The sequence below is a fragment of the Piliocolobus tephrosceles genome, chromosome 2, assembly GCF_002776525.5.
Source record: "Piliocolobus tephrosceles isolate RC106 chromosome 2, ASM277652v3, whole genome shotgun sequence".
Lineage (NCBI taxonomy): Eukaryota > Metazoa > Chordata > Mammalia > Primates > Cercopithecidae > Piliocolobus > Piliocolobus tephrosceles.
The window spans coordinates 87,362,522-87,374,673 of record NC_045435.1 but is presented as its reverse complement, the minus strand read 5'-3'; the positions used below and the strand labels follow the sequence as shown (position 1 = coordinate 87,374,673).

The window sequence follows — 12,152 nt, the reverse complement described above, 5'->3', positions numbered from 1 at the left end:
CCTTCCTTCCTTCCTTCCTTCCTTCCTTCCTTCCTTCCTCCCTCCCTGCCTCCTTTCCTTCCTCCCTTCCTTCCTTTCCTTCTTTCCCTTCCTTCCTTCCACGGAGTCTCGCTCTGTCGCCCAGGCTGGAGTGCGGTGGTGTGATCTTGGCTCACTGCAAGCTCCGCCTCTCAGGTTCCCACCATTCTCCTGCCTCAGCCTCCCAAGTAGCTGGGACTACAGGTGCCTGCCACCATGCCCAGCTAATTTTTTGTATTTTTAGTAGAGACAGGGTTTCACCATGTTAAGTCAGGATGGTCTAGATCTACTGACCTCTTGATCCACCCGCCTCGGCCTCCCAAAGTGCTGGGATTATAGGCGTGAGCCTCTGTGCCTAGCCTCATTTTTGTATTTTTAATAGAGATGGGGTTTCACCATGTTGGCCAGGCTGGTTTCGAACTCCTGACTTCAAGTGATCCACCCACCTTGGCCTCCCAAAGTGCTGGGATTACAGGTATGACCACTGCGCTGGGCCCAGAGATCACTTTAATTGCCATCTTGGATTTGTCAAATTTTGGCCAGCTACTTTACTGCATTCTTTGTGATGAGCAGGGCCTTTGTGACCTGTATCATTGCTGACCTGTCTCATCCTGTGACTAAGAATGACTAACCTCCTGGGAATGCAGCTCAGGTCCCAGCTTCATTTTCCCTAGCCCCTATTCAAGATAGAGTTGCTCTGGTTCAAATGCCTCTGACAAGCTGGGTGCAGTGGCTCACACCTGTCATCTCAGTACTTTGGGAGGCCAAGGCGGGTGGATCACCTGAGGTCAGGAGTTCAAGACCAGCCTGACCAACATGGTGAAACCCCATCTCTACTAAAAATACAAAAATTAGCCAGGTGTGCTGGCAGATGTCTGTAATCCCAACTACTCGGGAGGCTGAGGCAGGAGAATCACTTGAATCCAGGAGGCAAAGGTTGCAGTAAGCCGAGATTGTGCCATTGTACTCCAGCTTGGGTGACAGAGCAAGACTCTGTCTCAAAAAAAAAAAAAAAAAAAGTGTCAGACAAAAAATGTGTGGAATAGAGGTGGACAGATGAAAGGGGGTAGGAAAAGCAAAGCTCATCTCCTTTAGTTTGTTACTTGATGACTGGTTATGTTATTACCTTGTTTCATGTTGAAACTAGATCATGCATCAGCCAGCCCTGTGTTCCCAGAGCATTTTTTTCTTTCTGTTGAGGCCCTCCCCTCCCCTCCCCTCCCCTCCCCTCCCCTTTCTTTTCGAGACAGGGTCTTGCTTTGTTGCCTGGACTGGAGTGAAGTTTTGGGATCATAGTTTACTGAAGCCTTGAACTCCTGGGCTCAAGTGATCCTGCCACCTCAGCCTCCCAAGTAGCTGAGACTACAGGTGTATGTCACCATATCTAGCTTGTTTGTTTATTTAAATTTATTTAAATTTTTTTCTGGCTGGGTGCGGTGGCTCACGCCTGTAATTCCAGCACTTTGGGAGGCCGAGGTGGGCGGATCACGAGGTCAGGAGATTGAGACCATCCTGGCTAACACGGTGAAACCCTGTCTCTACTAAAAATACAAAAAAAAATTTAGCCGGGTGAGGTGGCGGGCGCCTGTAGTCCCAGCTACTCAGGAGGCTGAGGCAGGAGAATGGCGTGAACCCGGGAGGCAGAGCTTGCAGTGAGCCGAGATCGCGCCACTGCACTCCAGTCAGGGCAACAGAGCACGACTTCGTCTCAAAAAAAAAAAAAAATTTTTTTAATTTTTTGACATAGTTTGAGAGATAATTTTTTGAGATTTTTTTTTCTCCGTCACCCAAGCTGAAATACAGTGGCACAATCTTAGCTCACTAGAGCCTTGACCTCCTGGGCTCAAGTGATCCTCTCATCTCAGCCTCCCAAGTAGGTGGGACTATAGGCTTGTGCCACCACAATTTTTTTTTAGCACTACCTGCTAATTTTTTTTTTTTGAGGTGGAGTCTCACTCGATTGCCCAGGCTGGAGTGCAGTAGTGCGATCTCGGCTCACTGCAACCTCTGCCTCCCGGGTTCAAGCGATTCTCCTGCCTCAGCAGATCACTTGAAGCCAGGAGTTTGAGACCAGCCTGGCCAACATAGCAAAACCCCATCTCTACTAAAAATACAAAAAATTAGCTGGGCATGGTGGCACACACCTGTAATCCCTGTAATCCCAGCTACTCAGGAGGCTGAGGAACAAGAATCATTTGAACTCAGAGGCAGGGGTAGCGGTGAGCCGAGATTGCACCATTGCAATCTGGGTGACAGAGCCTGGGTGACAGAGCATAACTCTGTCTAAAAAAAAAAAAAAAAAAAAATGTAATGGAACATATACACAAACACACAATTTTTTTTTTTTTTTTGAGATGGAGTCTTGCTCTGTCGCCCAGGCTGGAGTACAGTGGCGCAATCTTGGCTCACTGCAAGCTCCGCCTCCTGGGTTCACGCCATTCTACTGCGTCAGCCTCCTGAGTAGCTGGGACTGCAGGTGCCCGCCAGCATGCCTGGCTAATTTTTTGTAGTTTTAGTAGAGACAGGGTTTCACCGTGTTACCCAGGATAATCTCCTGACCTTGTGATCCACCTGCCTTGGCCTCCCAAAGTGCTGGGATTACAGGCGTGTGCCAGTGCGCCCGGCCACACACACACACAATTTTGTATGCTACTTAAAAAGTTTGCCTGGGCCGGGCGCGGTGGCTCAAGCCTGTAATCCCAGCATTTTGGGAGGCCGAGACGGGCGGATCACGAGGTCAGGAGATCGAGACCATCCTGGCTAACACAGTGAAACTCCATCTCTACTAAAAAATACAAAAACTAGCCGGGCGTCCCAGCTACTCGGGAGGCTGAGGCAGGAGAATGGCATGAACCCGGGAGGCGGAGCTTGCAGTGAGCTGAGATCTGGCCACTGTACTCCAGCCTGGGTGACAGCGAGACTCTGTCTCAAAAAAAAAAAAACAAAAACAAAAACAAAAAGTTTGCCTGGTCAACATGGTGAAACCCTGTCTCTACCAAAAAAAAAAAAATAATAATAATAATAATAAAAAGGGGCTGAGTGAGGTGTCTTAGGCCTGTAATCCCAGCACTTTGGGAAGCTAAAGCAGGCATATCCCTTGAGTTTAGGAATTTGAGATGAGCCTGGGGAATGTGGTAAGACCCCATCTGTATTATATAAAATTAAAAAAAGTAAAAGTATTTTTGAAAGGATATTGGGAGGCTTCTTTTTATTATTTATTATTTATTTTTTATTTTGAGATGGACTTTTGCTCTTGTTGCCCAGGCTGGAGTGCAGTGGAGAGATCTTGGCTCACTGCAACCTCCGCCTCCCCAGTTCCAGCAATTCTCCTGCCTCAGCCTCCTGAGTTGCTGGGATTACAGGCACCCGCCACCACGCCCAGCTAATGTTTTTTTTTTTTTTTTTTTTTTTTGAGACGGCGTCTCGCTCTGTAGCTGGGGCTGGAGTGCAGTGGCCGGATCTCAGCTCACTGCAAGCTCCGCCTCCCGGGTTCACGCCATTCTCCTGCCTCAGCCTCCCGAGTAGCTGGGATTACAGGCGCCTGCCACCTCGCCCGGCTAGTTTTTTGTGTTTTTTAGTAGAGACGGGGTTTCACCATGTTAGCCAGGATAGTCTCGATCTCCTGACCTCGTGATCCGCCCGTCTCGGCCTCCCAAAGTGCTGGGATTACAGGCTTGAGCCACCGCGCCCGGCCTAATTTTTTGTATTTTTAGTAGACACAGGGTTTCTTCATGTTGGCTAGGCTGGTCTCAAACCCCTGACCTCAGATGATCAACCTGCCTCTGCCTCCCAAAGTGCAGTGATTACAGGTGTGAGCCACCGCGCCTGGCTTCTTTTTTTTTTTAATGGAGTCTCACTCTGTTGCCCCAGGCTGGAGTGCAGTGGCATGACCTCGGCTCACTGCAACTTCTGCCTCCCGGGTTCAAGCAATTCTCCTGCCTTGGCCTCCCAAGGAGCTGGGACTACAGGCACATCCCACCATGCCCGGGTAATTTTTGTATTTTTAGTAGAGATGGGGTTTCACCGTGTTAGCCAAGATGATCTTGATCTCCTGATCTAGTGATCCGCCTGCCTTGGTCTCCGAAAGTGCTGGGATTACAGATGTGAGCCACTGCGCCTGGCCCCTCCATTTAGTTCTAATTTGATTTCTGTCATCAAGAGTTTTGTAGTTTTCCTCATATATATGTTGTATATATTTTGTCACTGTTACACCTAAGTATTTCTTTTTTGGGGGTGCAAATATAAATGGTTTTGTGTTTCTATTTATTATTTAATTTTTTTGAGACAGTGGCATGATACAAAAATTAGCCGGGCATGGTGGTGGGTGCCTGCAATCCCAGCTACTCAGGAGAATTGCTTGAACCTAGGAGGCAAAGGTTGCAGTGAGCCGAGATCGAGCCACGGCACTCCAGACTGGGTGATGAGCAAAACTCTATCTCAAAAAAAAATTTTTTTTTCACTAATTGGATGGGAATATAGCTGCTGGAATGTCCTCATGTACATACAATAGTCACTAGTAATCTTTGGAAAAAATTATTAACTTTCTTAATATTCATCTGTTCTTTCTAATAGGTATAACTGTAAGAAATGAACTTTAATGTCTGGAATATCAAAGAGATGCTCAGTATTCCTTCAGGCTCTGGGTAAGTCTTCTGGTTATATTCTCTGATCCTTAAGAGGATTTTCTAGTTTCATTGATTTCATAGAAAAAGGGTTCCTGGCCAGGCGTGGTGGCTCATGTCTGTAAATCCTGCACTTTGGAAGGCCGAGGTGGGTGGATCACCTGAGGTCAGGAGTTCAAGACTAGCTTGGCCAACATGACAAAACCCCGTCTCTACTAAAAAAATACAGAAATTAGCCAGGGGAGCTGGTGTGCACCTGTAATCCCAGCTACTGGGGAGGCTGAGGCAGAATTGCTTGTGGTGGAGTTTGTGGTAGGCCGAGATTGTGCCCCTGCACTCTAGCCTGGGTGACAGAGTGAGACTCAATCAAAAAAAAAAAAAAGAGGGTTCCCTTCCTATTAGGTTATAATAATGGAGGTAGCCTATACAGCCTCTTCTTCTCTTCCTCTTCTGTGTCTCTGCTGCATCTTCTTGTGCTTTTTTTTATTCTGTCCATTACGAAAATGGTACCAATCCAGCTCTGTGTGTTAACTGAGTAATGACTTTGTATCCAGCATTGGGCCAGTTAGTGTCAGAGAAGGTCCAACATCTGGACTCTCAGCCCAGTTGCAGCAACTGCTACTGAAATAGCAAGGAGCAAAATCGAGACAATGTTCAGATATATGTTCAGTTGTACAGTGCAATTTATAGGTACTGCGGAGATTAAGAGCCACTCTATGTATTGACAAGGCTCATTGAGGTATTATCCTTTCAACTACTCCACTAAGGTACTTAACATTGGTGTCTACCATCCTGCAATAAACCTGTCACTGCTAACTTGGTGAGTATGCCTGAGAAGTAGTGTATATTTAAGGGATTTGTAATTGCTTATGGTATGCTTTTATCACTGGATAGTTTCTTTCCTCTTTAACACCTTCCTGAAGTTTTATCAATTGATCAGAAACTAGAGCACTGCTTTTTTTTTTTTTTTTTTTAATTTCTGAAAAAGAAAAAAATGCTTACAGTTGATAGGGAGTAGTGAAAAACTATCTTCACTTTTTTTTGTGTGTGTTTTGAGACGGAGTTTCACTCTTGTTGCCCAGGCTGGAGTGCAAAGGTGTGGTCTCAGCTCACTGCAACCTTTGCCTCCTGGGTTCAAGCGATTGTCTCACCTCAGCCTCCCAAGTAGCTGGGATTACAGGTGCCCGCCACCACGCCCAGCTAATTTTTGTATTTTTAGTAGACATGGGGTTTCTTCACCATGTTGGGAAGTCTGGTCTCAAACAACTGACAGGTGATCCGCCCTCCTTGGCCTTCCAAAGTGCTGGGATTACAGGCGTGAGCCACCATGCCCAGCAAATCTTCATTAAGTCCAATTTGTCTGTTGGACTTTTTTGTTTTTGTTGCTGCTTGTCCCTTTGGTATCATATCCAAGATTGCCAAATCCAGTGTCATGAAGCTTTTGCCTTGTTTTTTTTTTTGAGACGGAGTCTAACTCTGTTGCCCAGGCTGGAGTATAGTGGCACGATCTCGGCTCACTGCAACCTCTGCCTCCCAGGTTCAAGCAATCCTCCTGCCTCAGTGCCCCCCAGTAGCTGGGATTACAGGCATGTGCCACCCAGCTAATTTTTGTAGTTTTTGTAGAGACGAGATTTCGCTATGTTGGCCAGGCTGGTCTCGGACTCCTGACCTCAGGTGATTCAATAGCGTCAGCCTCCCAAATGCTGGGATTACAGGTGTGAACCACCCTGCCTGGCCTTCATAGTTTAAAAGATATAAATCCTACATAATTTCAGTAGGCTCACAAAACTTCCCGGCCTACCAAGCCTAGCTAATTATTTTCTTTGGCCCAAGAGGAAAATCACAGAGAACTATTTTGAGCAATGATTATGTTACCCATATTATATGTTTATAACCCATTTCTTAGTTTACCTCAGGAAATAGTTCTGTTACCAAAACACCAAGGGTTCAGTCTACCTCCTGCTGCTCACCACACACAAAGCCAATCATGAGATGAGGAGTATTACCAAGGAAGAAGGCTTTAATTGGCAGCAGAGAAGATGGGAACTTAGTCTCACATCCCTCTCCCTAACTAAAATTAAGGGTTTATTTAGCAGGGAGGAAATGTAACAATTTGTAAGAAAACAAGAACTAGGGGGAAGCAAGGAGGCATCTGGTGCAGTGATCTGGTGAGTTTCAGTTATTTGATACTTTTTTGAGAGGCCTGAAGGTCCTTTCCTGAGGAAGGAACTCAGAAAAAACAAATGTGAGTTTCAAGCTTTAACAGGAGAAGGGTCAATTTCTATGTTTATCCAAAAACAACTGTGTATGGGACTGGGGCTGGTTTCATTTCTGAGTAAAAATAGTCACCCTTCTCTATCCTGAACTATTAGAGTTTCTTTTTGTTTTAATAATAGTATGTTTTTTTTTTTTTTTTTTTTTGAGACGGAGTCTCGCTCTGTCCCTCGGGCTGGAGTGCAGTGGCCGGATCTCAGCTCACTGCAAGCTCCGCCTCCCGGGTTTACGCCATTCTCCTGCCTCAGCCTCCCGAGTAGCTGGGACTACAGGCGCCAGCCACCTCGCCCGGCTAGCTTTTTTGTATTTTTTAGTAGAGACGGGGTTTCACCGTGTTAGCCAGGATGGTCTCGAACTCCTGACCTCGTGATCCGCCCGTCTCGGCCTCCCAAAGTGCTGGGATTACAGGCTTGAGCCACCGCGCCCGGCAATAATAGTATGTTTATATCAAAATAGAAACAAGTAGTTTGTATTAATGTTATAAAGGTTTCTTTGGCTCAGAATATGTACTTATGTTATCTAATTGCTTTAAATTTAACATTTGATAAAGGAATGATTCGTATGTGTTTTAATGCAGCAGTCCCTAAACTTTTTGGTAACAGGGACCAGTTTTGAGGAAGACAGTTTTTCCACAGACCAGGATATGGAGAAATGATTTTGGGATGATTCAAGTGCATTAAATTTATCATGTACTTTATTTCTATTATTACATTGTAATATATAATGAAATAATTATGATCAGACACAGTGGCTCATACCTGTAATCCAGCACTTTGGGAGGCCGAGGCAGGCAGATTGCTTGAGGTCAGGAGTTTGAAACCAGCCTGGCCAACATGGCAAAACCTTGTCTTTCCAAAAAAATACAAAAATTCGACAGGTGTGGTGGTGGGCTCCTGTAATCCCAGCTACCCAGGAGGCTGAGGCATGAGAATTGCTTAAATGTAAGGCCTAACACCATAAAAACCCTAGAAGGAAACCTAGGCAATACCATTCAGGACATAGGCATGGGCAAAGACTTCATGACTAAAACAACAAAAGCAATGGCAACAAAAGCCAGAATAGACAAATGGGATCTAACTAAACTAAAGAACTTCTGCACAGCAAAAGAAATTATCATCATGCAGCCCGCGATGCCTGAACCGCCCCCCGCGGTGGGCTCCAGGGCCGCCTGAGCCTCCCTAAGGAGCTCCCCCCATCTCCGTTGGGCTCAGGCCCGGTTGGGCTCAGTCCCGCCCAAGGGCTGACGAGTGCAGGCGTGACTTGGGACTGGCGGGCAGCTCTGCCTGCAGCCCCTGCGTGGGATCCACTAGGTGAAGCCAGCTGGGCTCCTGTATCTAGTGGGGACTTGGAGAACTTTTATGTCTAGCTAAGGCATTGTAAATACATCAATCAGCACTCTGTGTCTAGCTCAGGGTTTGTAAATACAGCAATCAGTACTCTGTGTCTAGCTCACGGTTTGTAAATACACCAATTGGTACTCTGTATCTAGCTAACTTAGTGGGGACTTGGAGAACTTTTCTGTCTAGCACTCTGTGTCTAGCTCAGGGATTGTAAACGCACCAATCAGCACCCTGTCAGAACGGTCCAATCAGCTCTCTGTAAAATGGACCAATCAACTCTCTGTAAAATGGACCCATCAGCAGGATGTAGGTGGGGCCAGATAAAGGAATAAAAGCAGGCTGCCTGAGCCAGCCAGCTGCAACCTGCTTGGGTCCCCTTCCACAGCGTGGAAGCTTTGTTCTTTTGCTCTTTACAATAAATCTTGTTGCTGCTCACACTTTGGGTCCACGCTGTTATGAGCTGTAAGACTCACTGCAAAGGTCTGCAGCTTCACTCCTGAAGCCAGCGAGACCACAAACCCACCAGGAAGAACGAACAACTCCAGACATGCCGCCTTTAAGAGCTCCAACACTCAACCGCAAGGTCTGCAGCTTCACTCCTGTCAGCAACACCACAAACCCACCAGAAGGAAGAAACTGCAGACACATCTGGACATCTGAAGGAACAAACTCCCGGACTACCATTTTCAAGAACTGTAACACACCTGAGGGTCTGTAGCTTCATTCTTGAAGTCAGCGAGACCAAGAACCCACCAATTCCGGACACAATCAGAGTGAACAGGCAACTTATGGAATGGGAGAAAATTTTTGCAATCTACACTTCTGATAAAGGGCTAATATCAAGAATCTACAAAGAAATGAAACAAATTCACAAGAAAAAAACAACCCCTTCAAAAAGTGGGCAAAGGATATGAACAGACACTTCTCAAAAGAAGACATTTATGCAGCTGACAGACATATGCAAAAATACTCATCATCACTTGTCATCAGAGAAGTGCAACTCAAAACCACAATGAGATAACATCTCATGCCAGTTAGAATGGCGATCATTAAAAAGTCAGGAAACAACAGATGCTGGAGAGGATGTGGAGAAATAGGAACACTTTTACACTGTTGGTGGGAGTGTAAATTAGTTCAACCATTGTGGAAGACGGTGTGGCGATTCCTCAAGGATCTAGAAGGGAAATACCATTTGACCCAGTAATCCCATTACTGGGCATATATCTAAAGGGTTATAAATCATTCTATGATGAAGACAAAGGCACATGTATGTTTACTGTGGCACTATTCACAATAGCAAAGACTTGGAACCAACCCAAATGTCTATCAATGATAGACTGGATTAAGAAAATGTGGCACATATACACCATGGAATACTATGCAGCCATAAAAGAGGATGAGTTCATATCCTTTGCAGGGACATGGATGAAGCTGGAAACCATCATTCTAGGGAAACTATTGAGAGGTGACAACATGCTAGCAGCCCTCACTCTTGATGCCTCCTCGGCCTTGGCGTCCACTCTGGTGGTGCTTGAGGAGCCCTTCAACCTGCCATGGCACTGTGGGAGCCCCTCTCTGAGCTGGCTGAGGCCAGAGCCAGCTCCCCTCTGCTTGCAGGGAGGTGTGGAGGGAGAGGTGCGGGTGGGATCCGAGGCTGCGCATGGTGCTCACAGGCCAGCGTGAGTTCTGGTGGGCGCGGATGCGGGCTTCGAGGGCCCAACACTCCGAGAGGCCGGTGGGCGCCACCAGCCCAAGGCAGTGAGGGGCTTAGCACCCTGGCCAGCAGCTGTGGAGATTGCACCAGGTCCCCCAGCAGCACTGGCCCACTGGTGCTGTGCTTGAGTTCTCACCAGGCCGCAGCTGCCTCCCCGCAGGGCAGGGCTCGGGACCTGCAGCCTGCCATGTCTGAGCCCCCCCTCGGGTGGGCTGCTGTGCAGCCCGAGCCTCCCCGATGGGCGCTGCCTCCTGCTCCATGGCGCCCGGTCCCATCAACCCCTCAAGGGCTGAGGAGTGCAGGTGCAGCTCGGGACTGGTGGGCAGCTCTGCCTGCAACCCCAGTGCAGGATCCACTAGGTGAAGCCAGCTGGACTCCTGAGTCTAGTGGGGACTTGGAGAACCTTTATGTCTAGCTCAAGGATTGTAAATGCACCAATCAGCACTCTGTCAAAACTGACCAATCAGCTTTCTGTAAAATGGACCAATCAGCTCTCTGTCAAAATAGACCAATCAGCCCTCTGTAAAATGGACCAATCAGCAGGATGTGGGTGGGGTCAGATAAGGGAATAAAAGCAGGCTGCGGGAGCCAGCAATGGCAATCTATTCGGGTACCTTTCCACACTGTGAAAGCTTTCTTCTTTCACTCTATAATAAATCTTGCTGCTGCTCACTTTTGGGGTCCACGCTGCCTTTAAGAGCTGTAACACTCACCACGAAGGTCTGCACCTTCTCTCCTGAAGCCAGCGAGACCACGAAACCACTGGGAAGAATGAACAACTCCAGATGCACTTCCTTTAAGAGCTGTAACACTCACCAGGAAGGTCTGCAGCTTCACTCCTGACAGCGAGACCACGAGCCCACCAGAAGGAAGAAGCTCCAGACACATCTGAACATCTGAAGGAACAAACTCCAGACACACCATCTTTAAGAACTGTAACACTCACTGCGAGGGTCTGTGGCTTCATTCTTGAAGTCAGTGAGACCAAGAACCCACCAATTCTGGACACAGTATCATGAGGACAGAAAACCACACACTGCTTGTTCTCACTCAGGTGGGAGTTAAACAATGAGAACACGTGGACACAGGGCGGGGAACATCACACACCAGGGCTGGTTAGGGGGTGGGAGGCTGGGGGAGGGATAGCATTAGGAGGAATACCTAATGTAAATGACGAGTTGATGGGTGCAGCAAACCAACATGGCACATGTATACCTAAGTAATAAAGCTGCACGTTGTGCATATGTACCCTATAACTTAAAGTATAATATAAAATATATATATATATATACAGCTCACTGTGATGTAGAACTAGTGGGAGCCCTGAGTTTTCCTAAAACTACATGGTCCCATTTGGGGGTGATGGGAGACAGTGACAGATCATCAGGCATTAGATTCTCATAAGGAGTGCACAACCTAGATCCCTTGCATGGTGCAATTCACAATAGGGTTTGTGCTCCTGTGAGAATCCAATGCTGGCACTGATCTGACAGAAGGCAGAGCTCAGATAGTAATATTATTGAGACCAGCCTGGGCAACATGACTGTCAGTTCCTGGGGTCTGGGTCCAGCCCATGCTGAAATCCAAGGGGAGTTGGTAGATAAGCAGAAAGAATATTTTGGGGTCCGTAGACAGATGAATATGGTTTTCTTCTGCAGCTTTCTGATTAGCAGCTTACTCTCACACTGTCTGCCCTGTCTAGTCTGCTTGAGGTGGCTGCCGCCATGCACAGCTGTGCAGCTGGCTCTCCCTTCCCTTCAGGGTTAGCAGCTTAACTCTTTCTCTTGGCACAAGCAAGCTGAGGTGTATCCTGGTTCGCTCCTGTCAGTCTGCAAAGGACAGCTCCAGCTTTTTCTCTTTCTCTGGGCACCAGCATGCCCACCATGTCAAGTTATGTTGAGCCGAGCCAAGCCAAGCCCCCAAGAGATCCCTGTACAATGTCAGCAGGACAGTTATACCTTTTTTTTTTTTTTCTGAGACAGAGTCTTGCTCTGTCACCCAGGCTGAAGTGCAGTGGTGTGATCTTGGCTCACTGCAGTCTCCACCTCCTGGGTTCTAGCGATTATCCTGCCTCAGACTTCCAAGTGGCTGGGATTACAAGCATGTGTCACCATGCCTGGCTAATTTTTGTATTTTTAGTAGAGATGGGGTTTCACCATGTTGGCCAGGCTGGTCTCGAATTCG

At 47.3% G+C, this 12,152-nt stretch overlaps 1 protein-coding gene across 1 annotated transcript in view; it reads left to right on the top strand.

Annotated features, from left to right (window-relative positions):
• Positions 1–12,152, top strand: part of CCDC36 (coiled-coil domain containing 36) — a 69,260-nt gene that overhangs the window by 7,633 nt on the left and 49,475 nt on the right. Inside the window, exon 4 of the mRNA XM_026448007.1 lies at positions 4,591–4,661. Coding sequence (XP_026303792.1) covers positions 4,606–4,661 — 56 coding nt within the window. The 5' untranslated portion in view covers positions 4,591–4,605. The remainder of the gene's footprint in view (positions 1–4,590; positions 4,662–12,152) is intronic.